Here is a 23,987-nt window from a genome sequence, read left to right on the forward strand (position 1 = left end):
ATAGTTATGTAAGGATCAGCGGTTTGTGATGGCTGAGGAAGCAAAAAACTATACAGTACATACGACAAGGTGACGAAGGTGATGAAATAGGCGGTAGCACCAACACACCCCCTCCACTGAGACACCTGTTGGAGTGTGCTGGACTCACTGTTGTAGACGCTAGAGTAGAGTCTCAGCGAGTGATGGAACAACGCTAATATTAGTGAGTACCTAGAGTAGAGTCTAGGTACGAGTCAGTACATGTAACTACTATGACTACGAGATGACATACCTCAGCGAGTGATGGAACAACGCTGAGGTAAAGGTGACGACGAGAGATGCACTATGTAACGATCAGTGGCTTGATAGGAGGCGAGTTTGAAGCCATCCGATGTCAATATCAGGAATTTTCAAGCGATTCTAAAAGCGTAACGAAGTAGTACTAGAGTCCGAGAGCTAACTGAAGGTCTGCAGGTTGCCACTGGCAGCATTGGCGAACTGGATGAACATCGACAACCTTTGCTAGCTCGACATGACTTATGTGATGTTGAGCAGAGGTGTCCTCCATCAAGAAATCAAGATCTATTGTTTTTTTGGCCGCCCTCGTTTTCCTGTGTTCTCGATTCCAGTTAATTCTGGTATCTGAACATCATGCTGCTCTCTGTAAGATCCTGTGTCAGTATCCATATATCTATCGAAAATTTGACTTACTCTTCATTTACAGCTGTCCCTAGGTGTTCCAGACGTGAAACTACACAGCCAAGTATTGTGGCTACATCAGCTAGCCATTTGACTGGGAGAGACTCCGATATATCATCCAAGTTAGTGTCACCGTCTAGTACGAGTGCTTTGAGGATTGGAAGTGCATTTGACGAGATAACATCCACATGGAAAGCAATACGGGTAGGGTCAGCTCCGTCTGCTCGAAGAACTTGGATGGCATGATTGTAAGCGTGTTTGATATCCTCATAGGCAATTTGGATTTGCGCCGACCAATTTTTGGTTTCAGGGAGAAGTGGGAGTGACAACAGCAATGAAGGACTGAAGTTGGGTGGCGCGTCTAAAACGGCCGGCGGGAACGGCGGACTGATGGTGGTACGCCTCGCATCAGGGCATTCGCGCGCCCAGAGATGCGTTGGGGACACTGGGGGTCCCCTAGACTAGATTGTACTGTCCTCTTTAGAGCACGTCTCTCCATAGGACATGAAATTCGAATAAAAAACAAAAAAGGACTGAAGTTAGCGTCCATCATTTTTGTACTCCAAGTCGACGTCCGTTAGAAAGGTTATCATTCAAGAGCTCCGTGGGCGTAATTTACAGGTGACGTGGTTTGCGCCAGGTTCAAGGCATTGCTTTCCGTGTCTTGTTTTATCACTAACCACTCAATCAGCCCATTTCTTCAAAGCTGATCTTCGTGTTCACGCTATATTCTAGTCATCCTTCAAATTATCGCAGTGATTCAATCACTATTCGACACTATCAAATGCTCTACTTCTCAGATGGCACTCACGTCTTCCAGGTTCGTGCACCGCTTGATCATCTGAATAGATTTATGGTGGACTGATGTACTAGTAGGCAGGAAGCTCGCTCTTCAGGGTGCACGCAAGCATTCTCGGAGATAAATCACTTGCTTTCCGGGATATGTTTGCTGCAAGCCAGGGTGCCCAACTCAAACAAGTTGACGGTAGTGCTGACGACAAGCCTATTTGTGTGCCGTCGCAAGTAAGCGAAAGTGCGTTCGAATTGTTTCTTTCTGTCTGTATAAGCGAGTCATTTTGAGTTTGTTTCACAACGATGGTCTCCGAGTCTGACAGCTGATACCATGCAGATGGAGGCCAGATGTCCTCAAATACCCAACAAAGCTGTCATTCAACTACTGGAGCTTAGCGATATGTATATTTGTAAAGATGCACGATGCACGTGTCTATGCTGTTCACCATCTCCAGCGGCAACGCTACTCGCTTGAACCAACACAGCTTGTCTCGCTCGCATTTAAGTACAATGTCAAAGAATTCTTGCTGCATGCTTTCGAGTGACTCATTTCAGCTCGCATCAATGATATCTCTGACGAGGAATGTCACGCTGTTGGGTCCGTTGTGTGGAACACGATGTTCAAAGTCAAGGAACGTTTCGCACCGTCGGATCATTGCATGTGAAGCCCCACCTATGGTGCATGCGGGAACTTGTACGAAGCAAAAGAGATGTGAGGAGGGCTGGAGGCAGCTGTGGTGGAACGGAATGGGTAGATTTTTGCTGGACGGACGAAATCCTCAACCTTACAAGGATGCTGTCGAACGCTCGATGTTGGAAAGATCAACCTAGACTGCTGGAGGGCCGTATTAAATATCGTGAAGGCTCAAAGTGCTTTTGATCACGAGCGAAAGCTTATCGCTCGGACGGCTGATGATCTCATAAAATACCTGATTGTCGAACCCAGTTTCGAAGATTTCGGCCGTCCAGTTAGCTAGAGTAGCTGGTGTATCGTGCACTTGATGTTGTATCGCGCACCAGATGTTGTATCGCGCAATTTATTAAAGTTCGCTTTGGAGCGTCATAGTTCCACAGTCATCAATGCGACGGTAAGTGTCTCATACAAACGAACCTTGAGCAGCAAGGCTAAAATTGACTTGTGTTATACTCATGTGTCATACTTACTACAGGTTTGCTACCAAATCTTTTAAGTTTATTGATGCATAACGAGTCCCTCCATCCAAGCGGAAAAGTTGGTGCTGATGCTTGTATGTGATTAAGGCTTGCTGCCGGTTTGTATATAGATTGCAATGCTACACAAACTGAGGTGCATGCGATCCGAGAGGGCGCACGGTGTCCGTAGTCACAGGAGGACCTTTTCCGATTTCCAGGCTTCTTTCTTCGCCTGTATTGCTTTAACACGGCGGACGAAGGAGTCCAAGATCGGCGTTGCCAAATCCACTGTAAGCTGCTCCACAGGGAAACGTTGAAGATCTTTCACAAATTCCCCAACGCCCTCCTCAAAGTCCGAGGATAGGGACTTCATCAAGGTTTCTCTGTATGTTTCCAACGATTCAAGACCCTCAAGATACCAGATGGATGGGATGCAGCTCCTGCCGTTGGCTTTCCCTCGTCTCTAGCACCTGAACTGTAGTTGTTGTGTTAGCAGTCGCAGGGAGAGCAGGAGGAAGAGCAAGTTTGGGTTTCGTAAAATTGTGCAAGGCAGTAGGATGCGCAGAAGCTGTTGAGTTGTCTGCAGAGGTAGCTCCAGAAGGATGTCCTCCGTCCGGGTGAGGGCAAGCGTCGCCAGAGCTCTCAGAGTTTTGCTCTTCAAGAGCATCAACATTTTCTGCGCGTAGATCAGGGATGACATCTTCACGTCTCATTTCCACATCCTGCACGCATGGACCTTACCCTTTGTAGTTAGATCGCTACCTGAATCGCCTTATCACACGCTCACCAGATCCACCCTCCTGTTGATCGTGGACCTGCGTTGCAATCTCTGGCGGCGTATCAACACCCGCATTGCTCTCCTCCTCGTCAGTCTGTTCTGTGCTATGTGTTTCCACATGGGAAGATTTCGCTGGGAACAGGAAATGATTGGTGCGAGAGTTCCATCACTCAAACGCCCTCACCTTGCTTGTATCTAAAATCGCGCCACCAAGCCCCGGCTTTGTTCAACACTTCCGTTAACATGGAGCCATGCAGCTGTATCTCACTTGCGACCCATTTCCATACCGGCAGATGTTCTGGCGGACCGATTTGGTTCAAGACTTCCCACAGGGTGTCGTCCTCGGTGCTCTGAACCTTGGAGTTCATTTTCCCCCGGCGCATGTATCCTTCAAAGATCAAACGAGCCTCCAACGTATTGAAAGGATTTCGGTCATCTAGTATGGGAGAATGGTTAATGAGGCGTTAGAATGAGCGTCCAGAAAAACATACCCCTTGTTTCTGAAGTTGCTGTTTGTTCCTTGGAAAGATTCAAACTTCTCCTCAAACTGCCCACAAACTTCCTCCAGATCATCTTTCCGAGCCAGAGGTCCTTCGCATTCGCCTCGATGTCTTGCCAATTAGGATTGATGGAGATGATGCTGCTGAGGCTGCGGAGGTCGCTCAAGAACTGGCCGACATCGTGGTACGCTGGCTCTGTGACAAGAACGTAACGCAAGAGGTCAATTGGTGCGTTCCAATAGTCATTCCCTGCGACGCACGAGGTTTTCAGTAGCTAGAAAGGGTTGCCATGCAGTGATGAACTCGCCTTCACTGAACCAATCCCACTGCTTGATGCTCCAGAAGAGGGGACGAGGCTCGTGTCCCTCGTGCCAGCGAGACGGTAGCTTGGCCCCTTCCTCATATCGAGTCTCGAAAAATTGGCTGGGCTTGCTCATCTCTTCGAAGGACTGAGGTTTAATTGTTTTTTCAAAGGCGTCGTCGAACCCTTCGATACGCCCGTGGATCCAGAGATTGGTATCTGCCGGGAGCGACATGATGTCCCGACCCTCCTCCTCTATGTCCCATCTCATTTCTATTCAGGTCAGGCGATGTTGGAAGAGCGGCGAACAGGATGAACACACCGAAAAATGCTTTATTTTCGAGGCTGACGGGATCTGCGTGCAAGAATTCAGGTCCATCAGCCTTGGCCTCCGAGTGAGTCGTATAGAACCAATCCCGAACCATCCGGACCTTCCATTCGTTGAGAACTTTCACGCACTCCTCACCAGGCTCCGTGTTATAATTCAAGCCGACCAACTCCTCCACCGCAAGCAGCCTGGCAAGCATGTATTGAACAAGCAACGTCCCGGCGTTCTGTCGGCAAGCAGTGGCCATCCTTTTCTCCTTCGAGTTCAAAGCCTTTCCCTCCTCCTTCGACCAAAGCCTCCAGATGTTGATCAATAGTACAATGTTGTAGGATAGCTCGAGCCAAACATCACGGTACCTCATTGGCAGGGGTACATACCCTCTAAGCTGCCCACCCTCCATCACTGGTACCCGGCAGGTTGTGTGCTCCATCCTCGTGTCAAAATCAACGGCGACCACCTCTTGCGGGGCGGAGTAGGTGATGAGAGTTCCAAGGTTTGTTAGGGACTCATCCATGACTAGTTCTGCACGGATGAGTGGGATTGAGAAACAGGCTATGGACCGCCGGAGTCGCACTGGGGGCACCGGTCGAGTTGATTTAACGGACATTACAGCCAGTGCCCGATCCTTTTTGGTCTTCCTTTTGCTTGTGGGATTTCCTTTACTCTCGGGTTTATGGGCCGCAGGGGGATGGCTGCCGAATCTGCGTCCTCGAGATCTACTGCGTGTCATAATTGTTACTCAAATCTCACAGAAGAAGCTGGGGGTGTTTACTAAGTACAATCGTGGTTTTAAGCGACCGTCTTTGGCAATATTTGGCTGTGGCTCTTCTGACAAACAGAAGACAAGCTTACTCAAGCATTTCCAAAAGCGGCGAAGGCATCTGATGTCGTAGATTACATGATCGAGTTTTGCAGGAAGCCCGCATTACCGGCAGTCTCCGTCCGGCTGCGTGCGGTTCTGTCCAGGACGGCACAACCTGGGTTCGCTCGGGAAATGCCGAACATGAGGAAGGGGTTGTCCTTGTTGGCGTAACCTTGGGGGTCTCAAAATGCCTCCTGTTGCGTTGAAACACCAGTCTAAGCATCAAATATTTATTACTGTCACAAAAATAGATTGTCTCAGACTGCGGAAAGAGAATACAGGTATGATAATCGAGCTAATCAACTTGACCGAGACCCAACGCGCGCTCTGCGTGATGTCGAAGAAAAAAGCAAAGACTGCCAAAACGGCTGTACGAAACTCTCTGTAGCGAAATGAGCACTTCTCTGAACATAATTTTATCAAGATGTCGGTGCTTCTCGCCGTTGTGCTCCCAGTCATCCCACCAGGGGACGAGCTAGTGAACGAGTCGAGACTAGCGCAAATTAGCCAAGGGATCACCTCTAAATATTCCGGTGGGTGCGAGTGACGAGATCCTATCGCGTTTTGGAGGTGATCCCAGGCAAGAGGTCGAGGAAGATCAAGGCCCATTGGAAATGGTTAATAGGACACTCGACAATGCTTTGGGGTATGGAAAGACACCTGAAGATCTGAAGCTTGTCTGACACGAGTGATAGCCAGGATGTACCTTCTTTGCCAAGCACTCGTCAGATTATCATGATTCCTCCATCAGCAGCACGCCTCAGCTCTCTTCAAAAGAAGAATGGCGTCATTTCAAGTTCCTGTTTTCCGTGTGCGTAGCCTGAGCAGGGTTTGAATGCATTGGACCGAAGTCGGCAATAGGCGAGAAAGTAGATGGAGATAATAGATTGACCAAAATAGATACAGTATAATCTAAGAGACTAAGTCTCATCCTCAATCTCATTCGCGGAATGCTCAGCAAGTTCATCTAGCTTGCCTGCCTCCACAAGCTCGTCTATGGCATTCCTAGATACAGGTCCCGAAATATTGTAACCCGCTTCTTCAGCAATGAAATGGGACGTGAAATTCAACCGGTCTTGCTTGTAAGAGAACTTGAGCATTTGTAAGGCCTCGAGAACTGATGGTGAGAGGTTGGCACACTGAAGTGCGCATATCTCTTTGCTGGAAGAGAAGACTTGTTCGGAAGGGACAGATGAGGCCTGCGCGGTTAGATTGTGACATGGAAAGCAGCGGGAATATGTACTCTTTTTGCTAGTGCTTCTTCATAGCGTTCCAGTTCTCGCTCAGCAGCTTTCTTGTCTTCCTCTAGGTCCCATTGCAATTGCTCTTCTGACGTTAAAGTTGGCATTGACTGGCGGCCGAATGATAAGGAAGGGCTCGGGGGAAGTAGCACATCTAGACGGGTGGTGGTCGGTGACGAGGTTGTCGAACGTCGAACACTGGTATTGATCCTTGTCAAGCGCCCGAATCCCGCCATCAATGATTTCGCAGGCACGGATGTAGAATTAGTACTTGTGTAGTAGGAAGGCTGTGATGCTGATAGGCACGGTTTAGGTACTGTTTCCCGTTGCAAGCGTATTGCTGTCCGATACGACATCATCTGTAGACAAAGGTCAGCGACATTGACTGGAAGACAACGAAAGGAACATACCGCTTCTAACATCCATTCCCGTGCTTTTTTTGCATCATTCTCGTTCCAGTGGACCTTCATCCACTGAAGTTTCAAGCTCGGATTGATAACTATCAAGAGTTTAGTAAAAGGTAAAATACAAAAAGGAATCGCAAACTTACTCATTGCTAGTGCATATATCCGTGTTCTCCTGCCTTCCCGAATGTAGTTGGTGAGCTTGTCGAGGCCGACTTCAATATAATGGGAAAGCTCCCAAATGGAACCCTTCAGCTCGGTCCATCTGGTCTGCAAAAGTTCGTATGCAGGAAGGGCCATTGAGAGAGTAGGAGTGCGCTCTGATGCGAGTAGCTCTTGCGCTGCGTGTGGGATCTCGATGATATGATGAATGTCGCGGAGGACATCGAGATCCTTTGAGTCTATGGAAAGGTGGGCAATGTCTGCGTTTTGAATTTCCTGCAGCAATGGCTGAATAGCCTGTTGACGACGTAAGCATTAAAGGAAAGAAATTGAGATTGAGAACAAATTACCGGATGCAGAGTCAGAACACGATCAATCATTCTGAATGTTGATGGCCAGCGAGTTGAGCAATCTCGCAGAAGGCGGAGCACAGGCAGTTTATCCTTGTCGTCAGGAAGCCTACCCCTCCAATATACATTGTTGTTCCATTCTTAGATAACAGCTTGGAGACGACGATGACGCTGATCCGAGTGTCTGTAAGCATTGACAATCTCGCGACATTCAGGAACGGGATCATTTGAAAAAGAGTCAGCGTAAAGTTGAAGGTCTGTTGAAGTGGCAGAGCTGGGAGGTGCTTCTGACACAGGTACAACTTGAGGGTTTATTGGTTCACGACGCGAGGAAAACATCTAACGATCATTTAGCCTTCTACCCCCCCGAAAATAAGCACTGAATATCACCTTAAATGATTGCCAGCACAGTGAAATGGAATGCTTCTCTTATCTAGCTCCATCTCAAGCTCCGACGTGAATGTATCGTTGTTGGATGCATTGTCCATAGTAATCTGACCAAACTAGAGCAGTACTAGAATCATTTACATCGTTCGTGATTTCAAGTTCGTCAGTTATTTTCAAGAACTCTCGAGCGAGATTAGCACCACTATGAGAACCCCCAATATAACGAAGGGCAATAAGGTGACTCTTGTACTTTAGTCTATTTTTTTCACCCCGCATCGGCACCGGAGAAGCCCTTGAAACTCCGGGCATTCCACGACATTAAAGCTCTGTACACAAAATAGCTGGTGAGATTATCCCGAAACATCAGTCCACAAACATACTTGATCATCGACAGCCACCCAACGCACAAACAAGTAACGAAACCTCTCTACTGTGAATATTTGACGTTCACCACCTATATAATTATTTGATCGATGCCTCGTTTTAAGCCCCATGTTCTTGCAAATTTGCTTCCAAAGCTGTTGATCCTGGTATTCAAAGCGGCTACGGTAGCACGACGCCATCCCATCCCTAAGCTGCCACGCCTTCCATCGTGGGTTTTTCTCGTCGTCACTAGCTCACATAGTTCAATTTCAATCAGACAACTGATGTAATGCATATAGGACTCGCCCGCAGAGACGGCATGCTACATATTTGCAATCTGGCTTCGCCATCAGTCGTGGTTGATTTTCCGGCATCTTATCTGGCCTTTCCTTGCCATTCAAGGCCCACAAAAAGTACCAAACATCAGTGGCAACTGTCCTTGACACCCGTGGCTGGCGCGATCCACCTTCGTTGACATTTCGAGGCAGAGGGATATATGACAGCGTCGGCCCGGGGGCTGCAGGTGCAGTCTCTGGCTGCACAGGCACAGGGTTGGCAACTAGACCAACACCACAAACAGCTGCAGCTTCGGGTGGCTGCACTGCACCCGAAGTGGTCCATCTCTTCTTGCTCCGAGCCTGAGTGTTGTTCTGACGATCTGCATCTTCCATAGGCTTTTTACGTTTCCAGCCACCTGGGCCCTTTTTGCCGTCGTTCCTGCATTAACGACAGGAGCAGTCGAATCTTGCAGAACACCATGATCTTGCTGCATAAATATAGGTGGAGTCGAAGCAGGCTGTGCAGGGCCCCACATCTGCTGTAGCGGCTCGACATGCTGCATGGGCATCATATACTGTGGATAGGCCGTGTTGCTGTGACTGGGTACAGGTGCATGATGCAATAGTGGATTTGAGATTGGGGCATGCAGAGGTGGAGAGAGGTTTCGCAAAGTATCGAAAGAACCATTTGGCGTTATTAATGGAGAAATCTGTGTATTGTGACTGCCAGAGCTCTCGCTAGACCTTGGGATGCCCAGTGCTGGAGGTGAGTACGAAGGAAGCTGTGATCGGCTGCTGGGAAGAAAACCCGCTGTTGGATGGTACATGGAGAGCAGTAAAAAATTCGTTTCGATACGGCAGACAGCTAGTAATGTGCACGCGCTTTTAAGTTTTAGACCATTCTTGCAAATTTCAATCCAATGATGGAGCCGACTTGACGAATGTTCGAGAATCGAGATCACAGTGTGCGAAAGGCTCATGTTGAATGTTCTAGGACGCACAGTGATGTTTTACCATTAAAATATGATAGAGACAGGAGACGCATAAGGGGCTTTAGACTTGTAGCGATAATGATTGATCTATTTGATAGCTTCGATTCAACTCTCGAAGTGAATGAAGTGTCACTTCGACCAACTTCGGCACAATGAAGTCAACCGAAGTCCCACGTTTTCGAAGCGAGGTGTAGTTACCTCGAGGTCACTTTGCTTCGACGGTAACACTAAGAGTGGCAAACGTGTCAACTCCACCGGTTAAGGTGTAGAATGGTGGCCGATTTGAGACCAAATGCCGAGGTGGGTTAGGCAATGTGGGCTTGCGTTAGATAGCCGCCCTTGCATCTAACCCGACGTGCGAATCACATCTGAATATTAGCTCTGTGGTCTGCTTTGCATCTGGAAATTAGTGCAAGCGAAGCTGCTTTGCTTCTGAATATTAGGCAAAAGAAGTCTGATTAAAGTAGGGTTACAGTCGCGTTTTCTATGGGATCCGCGCTCCCCATCACAGGCCATCCTGGGCAACGACCAAACCACATCGGACTATCAACACCACGGAAGTTCAGGGTGTACTGAAAACTTTCTAGGACCTCGCCATATGCATGTATCGGAGCACTTCTAATCTGTGGGGTGAGGGCAGGCACAAATGAAGAAATTTGAACCGGTGGTACGAGATGCATTGTAGCGCTTGCCACGGATGACAACATAGTGGAAGAAGGCGGCCATGTGATCCAAGGGAATGCAGTGAAGGAAAAAGGGAGCATCATAGCGGCAGTGAACAAGTGTGAGAGGAAACCTAATGCAAATAGTGCGGGTCAGCAGTCGATATGTGTCTGATGACGTTTGCTTTGTCTGGTGACGAGGGCTTATAGCATACGTCTGACTAGGTAATGGAAACATAAACTAGAAGCTGTTGAATTAGCCACGACCATATAGAAAACTGAACATCAGAGCTCGTGTTGTCGAGATCCTGAGTTAAGTCTGTGAGCCCTGCGATAATGTCAGCAGTTCTGGAAGCCATCTTATATGGCGAGTATCACAATGTGTTTGTCCGTCTGGTGCCCAACAAGGTAGAGCCAGGCGTTTCGGCCCTGATGTTTATGGGTACCATCTAGGCTTTGACCTACTGATGTCGCATGCAGGATATCAATCGCTCAATTGCTATGGTGGTCATCCTGCTGTCTGTCGGTGAGTGCTGTGGTTAGATTCGATGGAAATTTCCCAAGCACATTGAAAAACACTATGTTCTCTTCTCTAGTCAAACCAATTTGAGCACAAGAATCGCCTAAAATCCACTGGACTCTTCCTGGTGTTCACCAAAAATCAGAATGCTAAGAAAACTGCACTCAGACTGCAGTGGAAAAAGGGCGGTTAGTGAAGGACACAGGGTGAAGTTTGGGTGACTCAGACCGACAAGAAAAATGGAGAGTTCCCCACACATAGCATTCATAAATGTCAGTTCCTCAGGGGAGGGAGGAGGAAGTATCCAGGTAGTAGGAGATAAGTATATATACAGTAGGTATTGTCTACCATAGGGCACAGCCCCAACCGACAATAAACCAGGGGAAAAAAATATAGTAAGGAAGGCCTACGTGGATTGTCTTAACAAACACCCCATCCTACACGACTGCGGTGTCATCTACAGGATGCATGTGTCCCTTTCCAAGGTCCAATGCCGCGGCTCCCTTTATGGCAAGTTGGTTGAAAACCCACATTTGTATGGTCTGTGAGAGTTGACCTGCAGTGGGTTTGGGTGATGCGATGAGGGAAACAAATTTGCTTACAAACACACATCCGGTCCAGATATGAGAGTGTGGCGGGAACTTCAAAAAGAGTGTGCCTGTGGGACCCCAGGTGTCCCAACAGGTAGCGTGAGCCTTGATGCGGCGGCCAGGCGGCATACGTCTCAACAAACTACGCCAATCTAGGATTGAGAAAGACCTATCGATGGGGTCGGTGGACAGCGATGTCAATGGCTGCCGGCCCGGACGTCCAACAGGATAAATTTGGGCTGGTTACGCAGTGAAGATGATGATGCGAGGCGAGGCTGCGTTCGAAATGTCGAGGTGGTATCGCGTTGCTTGCAAGGTGATGATGGCACGCGACGAAATCTGAGCGAGTAATAAACAATAATAAACACCAATAAACCATCAGTCTCCCTGTAGTTGAACGCCATCATCGTTGAAGGCAGGAGATATCAAACACGATGATTGGCGTCTATGTATATGCAGCTGTGGAGGAGGACTCAGTTACGGGCTGTGGAAATCCTGCCAAGCTTGCGACTGACCAGATATCTACAGGTATTAAGCAAGAGATAGGGCTGGCATCGGGTGCCATTGCGTCCACCACGTCATGCTGTGTTGTTGGGCTCTGTCTCCTCTTAAGGTTCAAGTAATTTTTTTTACAGCTCTTTGCTCAGTACTATGGGGCCCTCTGCATCATTTCATGGGGATGTTGGAGCAGAAACTTGGACGACATGATTGACGTGGACTTCCTAGCAATTGTCGAAGACGCTGAAAGCTGCGTTGATCGTGCATTCCTTTCCCCTCACCGAAACGTCTATGCTGATGGATTTTGAGCGAGGAAAAAGGAGACAACTTGGCAGGGGATTTTTGTAAGCATCGCAGGAGACATCAATCAGACATATCATTGAAGAAGCCATGTAGAAACGAATTATAGTTCAGACAGGCTGAAAGAAGCTGAGGAGACTGGATTGAACGCACCAGAATACAGACTCGAGTATCTTGCGATGTTAAGCCATCGTGGAGTGTGTAACCTCTGGCTAGAAAAGGGATTGGTGAGAAACGGGCGTGTGCATGTCGTGCAGGATTATCGGATCCTCGAACAATGTCCAACATCTGAAAACGATTGAAAGCCACGGCATCCCCCGCATTGCATACAAAGGGTGGACAGTGAACGGAAGACAGCTTCGTCTGCGACGCGGATATGCAACGACATCATGTAAAAGGACGACAAGGATTGACAGCCACGGAAACGGAGCTCGAGCTCCGGACTGATGCGCTCGCTCACGGTCGATTGTGCACGGGGTTGTGGGAAGTAAGAACGCGAAGAGACGGCATCGATTTGCAGAGACGAGGTTGATATGGGATTTGCTGAGTTGGTACTGTAAACACGACATGATATTGTCGTAGAGCCGACGGAAGGGGAGTCCTTATAATGAAAGACGAAGAGGTTGGCAGCATGATACTGGGGACGAAAAGTAGGACTGTGCGGGAGAGTTTGATGATGAGCTGAGGGTTGAAAGAGATAGAGAAATTCACAAGAGCGGCTGGGGGGATGGATGTGGTAGGATGTGGTTTGAACATCGGGACGATGGCAAGGGATTTGAACGGAGAAGGAGCAATAAATGCAAGGATATGGAGTGAAACACGCTGAAAGGTGCGATGAAGGACTTGGGTGAGATATAGGATTTTGGCACTCACGCTAGAAAGGGCGGAGGGTGGGGGGCAGCAAGGTTAGGGGATGGGATTGAGTGAGGTGAGTTTGAAACCAGCGATATGCGGGACGGTGGAACAGACATTGGAAGGTGGAAGGGAAGGGACAGTGAGGGACAAGGACGGGGGTAAATGAAAGTAAGGGAAAGGAGATATGATAAGTGAAGTGAAGGAGGAGAAAGAGATAGTGTGATGGGTGAAATTTTTTTGGATGGTATGAGGTGATGGGGGATTTGAGTGAGATAGGTTGGGGTGTTATAAGGATAGAGGGAGAAAGAAGGTGTTGTGGGGAGTGAGAGGAGAAGGGGCGCGGAGCGCGGGAAAAAAAAGAGGGATTTGAGGAAGTGTGGGGAAAAATATAGGATCAAGATGAGGGTTAGATTAGAAGTAGCAGGACGTGTTGTTGGACGGCTCGGGCCTGGAAGTTGTGATAGATGAGGGATGGTCTGACTCAGTATTCACTGTGGCGACTACGAGAAGTCCAAGGAGACGCAGACGCAAGTACTGTTAAGGATCTCCCCCGGGGCACGAAAAGATGAAGGAAACGGTACTGCCGCACGCAGCGGGACGCCCTCAAACGCCAATCGCGGGTTCGATATTGGTCGTCTGCTACAGCAACGAGAAATATACTTCAGATCTATTCAAGCACATCGCGGCAGCCAGATGACTAGAACACGCATTCTGCAACATAGCAGATGACGGCTAAAAGGAATTGAGCCAACTCGCTCCCCGCCACACAGTCAGACCCGTACACCGCCAGCGCACCTCTGAGAACTCCTGCCAACGAAAACCCTGTGCACTCGCGCGCACATCCCACCCCAGTTAGTGCCTGACAGCTGACATGGTCGCTGGCCACCGCAAAGAGAAACACAAACAATCTCTGACAGTGTCCCAGCGTTCCTCACTAGCCACATATGTAGAAGAAAACAAGATCTATCACCGGCAAGAGCAAGTCATAATCCCCGGTTCTGGAGGACCTCCCGTCCAGCTCATTGCCTCTCCCCGCAAAGCATTCTTATGTTTGAGTTCCCCAGACTGCGATTGTGTGGTTTGCGACAAGGCCACCATGCAAAAACATGCTAAAAATGTCCATTCTCAAAGCAGTAAGGATCTTCTACGATGCAAAGAAATTCATGCGCAGCAGCTCTTTGATTCTGTGGGAAGAACTTACTTCATGGTGGATCCCAATGATTCCCTCCAGAACAAGGACCTGGCAAAAGTGCTCAACGACACATTTGTTCCCTCGCTCTACGTTCCAGTAGTACAGCCGTCCTTGTCGCCTGAAGAGCGAAGGCCCCTCATCAAGGCCATGTCCTGGGATGTATTCATGCCAAATCTCCGTTCTGATCCAGCTCAGGTTAAGGCGATCCAAAAGCTGAAGGAGAAGCACAGCCCTGCAGAATGCCATGGTGTGTTGTCCGCCTTGAAGGATTTGATGCAGGCGCACATGGACATGGCTGCTACCATCCTGGATGGAAATCCCCACAAGCTGACGCTGGCCAAGGCCCTCTTGAACGGCAGCAATGTGACGGACAAATCGTGAGTCTGTCCTACCTAATACAACGTCTGCGCGGCCTCTGATTCACGTCACCCTCTGCTTTGTAGAGTTTACTGGGTTCCGATCTCTGATAACAATACTTCCTACTGCGATACGATCGTCCAGTTTCTTCGGGCGATTGTCAGGCTTCGTTTCCAGAACGATCATCCCTCAAAGTTCAGTTTTCAGCTTGATCCCGCTCAGGAACAAACCTTGGTCGCCCTTATAACGCATATGAACGACTCTAACAATTCTCTGGATGAGACAGCCATCACCAGGTTGCACGAGTTTTTGTGGTCTTTGATGAATGCAGAAAGTTTTCATAAGGGCGAGCCCTGGGAAAACGTTATCCAGCGTTTTATTTGGTTGAGGGCGCTGCGGCAAGATGGGAACTTCTATGAAGCCACTGACTACACCCCGGACCTCGCGAAGTTGAAATACTTCCTCAACAGTACGTGCATCGTCCATGCGCTATGGTATCAGAAGGGGGATGAAGTGGACGAACTCGAGTAAGCACCCTCCCCTTGTGCCCTTCGTGTATCGCTCATCCCTCTATTATTTATTTCAGACGAGTCATTGCGGTACACGACGAGGTCTTGCGTGTGGGACGCCTTACAACATTTAACATGGTCCATGAATATCAGCAATATGCCTCGGCATTGGCATTCGGTCAGAAACGCGAGCCAAAAGTCTATGTCGATCCCCAGTTTTCCTGGTTTTCCATTGGAACGGAGACCATGAACCTCTCCAACTTTCGCCAAGGGATTCAAATCCTCCTGCAAAAGGTAGAAGACAGGTATCTCAAGCTGACGCACGGACGCATCATGTTGGAGGACATGCCTGACGGCATCTACGATGACATGACCAACACAACCAGGGGACATTCCTTTGCGATGCACGAGAGAGCTTCCACCCACTAAGACTCAAGCTATTCCGCGACCTGGTGGAGAAACATCACCTCGCTATGTTGGACGGGAGCGGTGTGCTTTCTTGGGATATACCAGCTGTAAAAGACATCCTACGCCAAAGCGGGGAGGTATGGAAGCCCCTGTATCATCTTCTATACGTAACCTCGCAAATATCCACGCGATCAGTCCAGTTCTTACAGCACCATATCTCTAACGCCGATCGGCACCGGAATATCTTTGTCGAGGCTCAGGAAGTTTTCTTCTTGTCCGGCTACAGCAAGACCACCCACATCACGGACCGAGATTCCTGCACTCCCGCCTTTGTCAACCCCAAGGTGGCAAGATGGTTGGTAGAATTCCTTGCTGGAGGGCTTAGAGAAGCAGAGTCTATTCTGGCACAGGTGGCATATGGAGACTCAGCACAGCACGATTATAAAACGTGAGTCCCATCGTCATGCCTCACAATGACGGCGGTTCTCACTGGTTCGTGTCAGCTTCTTGGTCTTGGACAACGGCAGTAGGATCAACAAAGATCAGTGGTATGCCGTCTTTAAGCAGACGAACAGAGAGGTTTTCCAATGTGCTTGGGGCGTCCGTGACTTCCGACAAGGTGCCATCGCCATGGCCAGGGAATTCATCTCCGCCAAACATGCATTCTCTCTAGCAGACGACCTACTGGCGGAGGGCGCAGATCACTCGACTGAAATAGACCATTCCCACTATAGGAACCTCCGCGAGTCCATTCCTGAACTGTCAAATAATTCTGTGGAGAAGCATCGCTGGTTGGGAAAGGAGTAGCACTCGTTTTGCGGCCTCGGTCCCTTTGAGCCCCAGGAGCCCATTCGAAGGACCAGGATGCGTGGGGGATCGGTGTAATCTCAGAACAGTCTTGCATCGTCTTCACTGGACCACCCATCCATAGCTGACGCGGTCTCGAGCGCCACCGGAAAGCTGGTTAACGATTTTCTACGGGAAAACCTCCCGGGACTGCTTAGGGATCTACTCATCAACGGCGTCGACAGGTTGCAGCCCAGAAAAAAGCCGAAAACAATGTTCGGCTCTCGCGCATCGAGGAAGACATCAAAACGAAGGTATTCGACGGCTCGTTATCATCATACAAGCGCAAGGACGATTTCGTCACTATCGCCGGCGCTCTTCCGCTACTCAGAGATGGGACAATAATTGAACTGACTGCACGAATCGAGGAACATCTTGCAGGAAATCCTGGCTGTGCCAGTCAGCCAAGGCTCGCGGGACTTCATGGGCGCAAACGAACGAGTGCCGTTGCTATGGCGTCGGCAGCTTCAACCTCGAGCCAACCACAGAATTTGCCAACAGAACTTCCTGCAAACTCCCAGCCTGGGCACTTGCCATCGCCACGGTTTGCACATCCCTCTTCTCACACTGGTTTCTGTATTCCACATCCACCATATTCTTTCACTCAACACCCACATCCAAGTAGCTCATAAATCACGAATCATGAATCTAACCGTCTGCCGAGCGGACTGTAAATTCGGCCAGTGTGACTGTCCATTACTATTCGTGACATGAGTGTGACTCACGAAATAGCGTACCGTCACGAACAGAGCATAGGGGATAGTAGGTTATAATAGATATTTCAGTGAACATTCGCATGATGCAGTTCAAGAACAACGCCAAGAGAACTCAAGGCATTTATTGATGTGGTCGCAATCCAGCTTATCAGTCCCCATCCTATGCCCTGTACAGGGAATAACGTCGTGCAGCAACGCCCAGCACGACTGCAGCATGCTCCAGATTTGCCTCACAAGACAGTGAGGACTATGCCAGGCGGCTGGGATAAAAGGAGCAACGAGTAAAATAGGTTGCCACAGGTGTGCCTCCCACTAAGGGGAGGCGTATGCTAGGCGGACGCAGTAGGTAAGGCTACAAGACAGAAAGAGTCGGCACAACCTGTCTACAAAGAGATGCGCCAGAGCAAGGAGCGGAAGTTCCGCCCTACAAGGTGAGAAATAAGGTGGCAGGGCGGAAAAGACACATCAAACTGTACACAAAGGGTGCCACAGAAAACAAACGAACAGAATACCCTCACATGGTATGTGAGAGGGCACCCTGTAAGTAAGACATAAACAAGGTCACCCCGTTTGTGCCAAAAGGGCGCAAGAGGTAAATCCAATCCCAGCAGCGACCCCTCCCAGGCATTACAGCCCAGGAATACTCTGCCTGTAACTGTAAGGACAGAGGGAGTGCCGCCCCACCTAGCGCGGCTGTTGAATAAACAAGATGCACCGAAAGGCGCGCGCTAGGCAGTTGGGATGAATGGAACAAGAGAGTAAAGAGAAAAAGAGCAAGAGACAATCGAAGAAAATCAACAGTGACCAAACAACCAAATACAAGTACCAACAAACGACTATTCTCGTTTGTGCAGGGCAGGACCTTCTCGATAACCAACGCTGAATGCTGATCGATCTCAGCACTGACCTCCAGTGAAAATCGGTCGGATGCCCTCGCACGGAGATTGACAGGTTTGTAAGTTTGGAGTAGTCGGTAGAACTAGATCGATGGAAATCTAACTTGTGCAAACAAACGTTGAACAGCATGTGTACGATTTGAGCAGTACGTGCTCAATGCTGCAATCGTACTGCATGCGGTTCAGCATGTCCAACTCAAAGTGCACAACTTGTTGAGCAGTGCTATGGACATCAGAGTGCCCCAGAACCCACCGCACTGTTGCGTTGAAGTCCTCTGTGATGCTTTGCATCATCCTGCGACAATGATCTGCCAGATAAGAACCGGGACGTGAATGGAAGCTCACCGGCTTAGATCGAGGCCTGATTTTTGACCGAGATGGACAGGGGAAATGAGAGATTGCGTTCGGTGGCTATCAGCTTTGCAGCGGGAGTTAGACCCAGTTCTTTCACTTCAAACACAGTATGCTCTTTCTCGGTTCCTAAGTGGTATGGTAGGGTTCTGCCCCAGGCCTTGCCTGCGCGGAAACAGACTGCTGCTAGAGTGGCACCACTTGAGCATGATTATGTTACATCATGTTTCTAACCAGTACTAGTTGGCACGTCGCCTTTTGAATCTTGCAAGCAACTCGTTGTCAATCAAGTCTACATCCTCTGGCTTCCTCTTCTTTGTGCCATCGATCTCCCTCTGAACTTCCTCAAAGCTGTGAATGGTAGCCATGATATCCGCTGTCTGAATGGTAAATGCAGGGTTTTCCTGGTCACCCTCTTGTGGGTCACGGAACAAATGACGATAAAGAATTGGGATAGAGTTGATCCCTGTGGGTGGAAAGAGCTAAAGATTCCCAAGTTCAAGCAATTGAAGTCTGAAAAGAACAAGGTTACGTACCTTATAAACGTTGGACTTGTAGGCTCTAACCCAATGGGAAGTTCCAGCAAATGTCACTACCGCTCGATAGGCGTCAGGGATTGGCTGGACGGTCTCTTTGTTCTTCAGAAGCTCGCCGTCTGTTTCAGGAATGAGCTCATTCAGCTCATACCTTTCATGCTCTTCAACCAACTTCGGATACTCTGGATCCATCTCCCAATGGGTCCAGATGACGGATTTCAGTTTGCGTTTTCCATTGTTTTTCTTTTCCACCTCGTGATCTATGTCGATAGTTGCCACCAACTGTATCATGCCTTTGGACAGGCATATAAGTCGGCCAGCATCCAGGGTCAATTTCCTTTCCTTTTCCCCGTAATATCCTACCTCCAAGGCAACTGTAGGCATTACATTCCCACCTTTCTGATCCAGCCCACTTCCTTCTTTCACTTCATAAAGGCTAAAGTCCGGTGACTTTGATCCGACCACCAGATCAATGGTGGTTGACCCGCCCTGGGTAATGCGGCTGCTATGATATTTCCTTGGGTAGGACCTCCCTGTACGACCCATCAAATCAAAGAGATCCCCAGGAAATTCGTGGCCGAGGCTTGGGCAGTGTACAATGAGCAAACTCCCGTTGTAATCAACTCTGCATCTTCCTCAACACTGAGTTCAAACCGATCACATTGTGGAACCTACCTTACATCTTGCCAATCCCCATTTTTTGTGGCTTCTGCGACAACTGCTTCATACATAGGGGCTGACACATTTTCCAATACAACGCTGGATACTACTCTGTTTGCAACGTTCTTAAGAGACTTCAAAATAGAGTCGGGGGTTTCTTGCCCTGGACTGGATGGGGACGTTGGAGGAGTCAAATGACCAGGCGGTATGTCCACTTTCGTGGGTGATACGACTGGTGCAAGAGTTTGGATAGCGCGCGAAGGTTCTGGTGGACCCTGGGACTCCTCGAGCGACGTGCGGTTGCTTCTGGGTGGTGTCGGTAGGAAGTTGCGATTGGTTCGGGATACCGGCTCTAGGGGCCAATCAAGCGTGGGGGCGTCAAATCTGCTGTTCGGGTCCGGTCCTGGTTGTCGATACATAATAGTGGAGATAAGGGAGAGGCCATCATATCTGATGTTTATATGTGTCAACACATTCATATTCTCACGCTTGTCATGTGCCTCGTCACATCTTGTGAGAGCCATGCGGTATGTTGTAAATGACTTTAGAGGTGCACAAGAGTCTCTTTGCGAGCTCGGTGTTTGTACGATAATTCGAGAGAACAAACCATACGTAACTTTCGGTCACATCAATGAATCGAGGGTATTCAAGCCGTCACGTTCTCCTTTGCCTCATGCAGGATCAATCACTCTGACACTCATATCTTCAAGGCATTCCCTCCGTCGATACTAGTAGGCCTTGCACAGAACGAGTTGGTGCAACTCGATGATTAGCATTTGTCGTCTACACTCGACAAAGTAATATATCTACCTACGTACTTGCCATGTTGTCCTTAATCATTCCTTTCGCTGGCTTGATTCGCCTGCTTCTTGTGAGTCGATGTTACGATGTTCTCGCGCATTTCAGGAGTGATCAGAGGTGTCATATTGAATGGGACTCTAAATCATTTTGTATTTTCTTGGTTGCCAAATAATAACACTGGGTGATCACAAGAGAAGTTCAAGACGCGGAACTTCCTACCGTGACAGCGTGACCGATCATGTAATTTAGCCATATAAGTCATTTCAATTCAAAAGCACAAACCTGTTACTATTGATGGCCCAATGATGCAAATTGATTTGCACGAGTGTTTCACGGCTCAACCACAACGCATAGAACTTTAAAAATTAGCGCAAATTGTAGCTAGAAGCAACCTACTCACAAAATCTTGATTTTTTTTGGCAATGTTACACCACCAAGATATGTGCAAACACGACGGCATGTCTCCCTCAGATTTGCAGCGATCTCACACAACACGCTTGCGTGCAAGTGAATGCGAACTGGCGCTCGTTCATACATTACAGATTCAACAAATACTTCGTGAGTTACACTCATGTCACCAATAGTAACGGATAGACACACTGGCCGAATTTACAGTCCGCCCGGCAGATGAACTTCGGCACGATTGGTTAGGACGCTGCTAGGAAAACTGTGAGTACGGAGAATTATATAGAGCTAGTAGATGCAAATCATTAACGCTGTGTAAAATTTGCTGATGGAATGTAGCATGTGGATGTGGGTATTGATACATTGGTTGATTGTGAAGTGACTCGGATGTGGGGGTTGAGCGAAAAAAATATGGTGGATGTGGTGCGGGAATACTGAAGCCAGTGCGAGATCACGGATGTATGAAACACAACCTACAAATCAATTTGTACGTGAAGTATCATGTAAAGGTAGGAATAGAGGATGTCAAACACGTCGATTCACGTGCCGATTCGGACATCGATTCTGATGTCGATTTTCGAGCGTCAGAATCAGGCGGAGTCTTGAATTGTCGAATCGGCTCTGGAGTCCATTCAAGTTTAACTTTATTTATACCAGGGTGATTGGACAAGCGTGCTCAAGGCTTAGCAGACTCGTTCCTCAGGCCTTCCCGCATCTCCTCTCTTACTCGGGACTGTCCCTTTACCACCGCCCCGCGCGTCGCGCGGCATGACGATTGTGTCTAACGCGTTGCGTGGTGTCATGCCGTCTCTGCAAAAGGTATCGCCGTCAGATACTAGGTGATAGAGCGTGTCCAATGTGCAGACTTTAGCCAGAGCATTTCAATAGCCTCCTTGCGATCCATTTTTGCTTTGAAACCACCTGTTACCCACTGGCCTGCTGCCCGCTTTCCAACAATACCGCTGCGCACAAGATGTGGACCGGGGAGAGTAGCTGTGATAGCTCCAATACTGACAACCACCATGAGATGATAAGAACAAAGCAGGCGTGGCTGTGCCGAATTTGGTCACTATGACACGGTTACACGCGTTTTCTTGAATTGAATTGACCTATCTCCTGCCTTCAATTGCTTATACGCAAATACAGGTTGGATGCAAATTGAAGCTGAAGGGCGTTTGAATGGGTGGACACACAAAAGTACTCATGTGTGCTTTATTCTTGAACGTTGAAGCATAGCCTGTATGGGCGGTTCCCGGTCCCCCTTTCACCACTGACGTGTTGCAAAATGTCACTACAATTCATTGAAAGTGGATGGACAATGTACCTCGAGTACGTCTGACTGGTTCATCACCAATGAAAACATACATGCAGTACTACACAACAGGATTAGACCGTCATAAACGTGCATCTCCGAGACCCACTGCAGAGGGGCTACATTTCCATCACCTGAAGGTCCAACGTATCAGTTTTCTGTGTGTAACACTCAATGCATTGTCTTATAACACATGCGGATTGACAAATACTCACACTGGAAGTGAACAGCAGCAGTCGCTCCTCATCTAGCATGATACGAGATATGCAGCCGGTTGGATAGACTTGACTGCTTACAACCTCCACATATGGAAGAGAGGTAGTTACAGCATCGTCAGTGAATACACTGGTTGTTACAGGATCATGTATAACCCGCCCGATGCCACGCACAACAGTGGATGGATTGAAGTCGGCGACATGTAGCTGTATTGATGTATCTTGTGTGTTTGAGATTGGCGCAGACCATGCAAACCTCGTTCCCCCAACAGCAAAAATGTCGTGACGCTTGTCAAGAAGGAAGCAACGACAGTTTGTCGGACCCCACATTTCCCAGGCAACTGGATCAGAATCCATCCACAGGGGTGTCATATATGCATCGAACGCCCTTGGGGATATGACAATGAAGCGCGGAGTGAACCTGGTCTTCACACATATCAAACGATCCATCGTGTTTGTTTTCCAGATCCATTGATTATCTGCTGATACATGGCGCACATAACTTGGTGAGAGGTATGACGCAGTTGAGGATACAATGGATAGCCCCCCGCAAGGGAGTTCAAATATCGCCAGCCGTTTTGGGACTTGACACAGGTCCTTGATGTCGTAGACTTCGATATAACCAAGCCCTGCCATGACCAACAGCCTCTCTGCGTTGAGGAATTGTACACCTGTCAGTGGATAATCTCCATCTACAGTGCATGCCTGATGACAAGCACTCACGTCAGCATGTTGAATAACTAACTATATGTGACTTGGTATGCTCACATCACCGTGATTTTCCTGCCAATTAAGGATTTCCACGAACGATCGCACAAACACTGGCGGTCTGCCGGTTATGGGGTCGAAGGGGTGGGATTTGTAAAGTGATATTGAGGAGGCAACACGATCACAGAAGACTGCGACGCTCATAAAATCCCTCTGGAACTCGCATGGGAACTCGTTCCGGCTTGAGATTATACTAGAGTTATGTACCAAGGGGTGCACCGTGTCCGTGGACATGGATTCGAATAACAGGTAAAAGAAACTGTGAGTTTGACCGTTGTGATAAGACACATAGACCCTCAAGTCTTGCGATGCGTCGACACATGCGAGGTGAAATGTTGGATCAACAGGATGTGTGTTTGTTATGGGTATCATGGCGCCGTGGAGATCGATGGCTTGAGATATCACTGTGGATGGTGATTCAAAGCGCCGGATCCATCTGGTAAGGTACAGCGTATCGTGGTAAAAGGATGCGTGGTCGAAATGCGACATGACAGAAAAGTATTTCGTCGTCTGCGGGCTGAGAGTACCCCATGCAGCTGATTTCTCCCTGAGCTTGAGAAGGCACATCGCCCATGTCGATGCCAATGACCGTGGATGCACCTCGATTAGTCTTTGCCTTCCTAGTTCAATAGCATATTGCAGCTCGGCGGAGCATTCCACTGCATTATATATCGCCCTACATGTCTTTACATGATAAATCTTCAGTACACTGATCTACAACACTCAGCGCAACACACCAATGAACATGCAACAATATCACGTGGGCTTAATAGGCCAATGATCCGACAACATAACTCCTCCGGGATAGTAGAAATATCGTTGTTTTTCTGTACCCTAGGCATCGCTGCAAGTACCTTTAGGAGTGTTAAAATTGAAGATGAAGTACGGCAGATGGGATTTGGACGTGATCTGGGGCTCTAATTTGCCTAGGATTATATATGTACTCACACGTGTGCCACGTGTCGTAATTTCCCTCATCTAATAATGGGGAGCGGAAACTCAGCCAAAGAAAGTGTGGCATT

At 48.5% G+C, this 23,987-nt stretch overlaps 7 protein-coding genes across 7 annotated transcripts; 2 read left to right on the plus strand and 5 right to left on the minus strand.

Moving 5' to 3' along the window:
- Positions 1-866: 866 nt before the first annotated feature.
- Positions 867-2,015, plus strand: DFJ58DRAFT_843329 (uncharacterized protein; the record flags this gene model as incomplete). The annotated part of the gene is made up of 5 exons (XM_041392957.1): positions 867-926; positions 952-1,074; positions 1,385-1,498; positions 1,555-1,701; positions 1,887-2,015. 5 exons carry the CDS (start codon positions 867-869, stop codon positions 2,013-2,015), a joined length of 573 nt encoding a protein of 190 aa, XP_041241623.1.
- Positions 2,016-2,812: 797 nt separating this feature from the next.
- DFJ58DRAFT_843330 (uncharacterized protein) lies at positions 2,813-5,259 on the minus strand (the record flags this gene model as incomplete). The annotated part of the gene is made up of 7 exons (XM_041392958.1): positions 2,813-2,989; positions 3,042-3,298; positions 3,410-3,532; positions 3,585-3,836; positions 3,892-4,149; positions 4,214-4,474; positions 4,524-5,259. 7 exons carry the CDS (start codon positions 5,257-5,259, stop codon positions 2,813-2,815), a joined length of 2,064 nt encoding a protein of 687 aa, XP_041241624.1.
- A 1,052-nt stretch (positions 5,260-6,311) lies between these two features.
- Positions 6,312-6,581, minus strand: DFJ58DRAFT_663489 (uncharacterized protein; the record flags this gene model as incomplete). Its single annotated transcript, XM_041382369.1, has 1 exon — positions 6,312-6,581. A coding segment is annotated over one exon (270 nt), but the record flags the coding sequence as incomplete, so codon positions are not given.
- A 455-nt stretch (positions 6,582-7,036) lies between these two features.
- Positions 7,037-8,051, minus strand: DFJ58DRAFT_608931 (uncharacterized protein; the record flags this gene model as incomplete). Its single annotated transcript, XM_041380854.1, has 5 exons — positions 7,037-7,131; positions 7,183-7,495; positions 7,549-7,688; positions 7,710-7,822; positions 7,939-8,051. Coding segments are annotated over 5 exons (774 nt in total), but the record flags the coding sequence as incomplete, so codon positions are not given.
- Positions 8,052-13,864: 5,813 nt separating this feature from the next.
- Positions 13,865-16,266, plus strand: DFJ58DRAFT_843332 (uncharacterized protein; the record flags this gene model as incomplete). Its single annotated transcript, XM_041392959.1, has 5 exons — positions 13,865-14,562; positions 14,629-15,069; positions 15,129-15,345; positions 15,438-15,907; positions 15,963-16,266. The coding sequence occupies 5 exons, from the start codon at positions 13,865-13,867 to the stop codon at positions 16,264-16,266; spliced, it is 2,130 nt and encodes a 709-aa protein (XP_041241627.1).
- A 2,000-nt stretch (positions 16,267-18,266) lies between these two features.
- Positions 18,267-19,988, minus strand: DFJ58DRAFT_730344 (uncharacterized protein; the record flags this gene model as incomplete). The annotated part of the gene is made up of 4 exons (XM_041385886.1): positions 18,267-18,451; positions 18,519-18,750; positions 18,805-19,429; positions 19,480-19,988. The coding sequence occupies 4 exons, from the start codon at positions 19,986-19,988 to the stop codon at positions 18,267-18,269; spliced, it is 1,551 nt and encodes a 516-aa protein (XP_041241628.1).
- A 1,365-nt stretch (positions 19,989-21,353) lies between these two features.
- DFJ58DRAFT_843334 (uncharacterized protein) lies at positions 21,354-23,807 on the minus strand (the record flags this gene model as incomplete). Its single annotated transcript, XM_041392960.1, has 8 exons — positions 21,354-21,480; positions 21,537-21,680; positions 21,780-21,799; positions 21,864-21,940; positions 21,995-22,043; positions 22,198-22,902; positions 22,966-23,649; positions 23,703-23,807. 8 exons carry the CDS (start codon positions 23,805-23,807, stop codon positions 21,354-21,356), a joined length of 1,911 nt encoding a protein of 636 aa, XP_041241629.1.
- Positions 23,808-23,987: the final 180 nt, after the last annotated feature.

The sequence above is a fragment of the Suillus subalutaceus genome, assembly GCF_016647625.1.
Source record: "Suillus subalutaceus strain FC151 chromosome Unknown DFJ58scaffold_87, whole genome shotgun sequence".
Lineage (NCBI taxonomy): Eukaryota > Fungi > Basidiomycota > Agaricomycetes > Boletales > Suillaceae > Suillus > Suillus subalutaceus.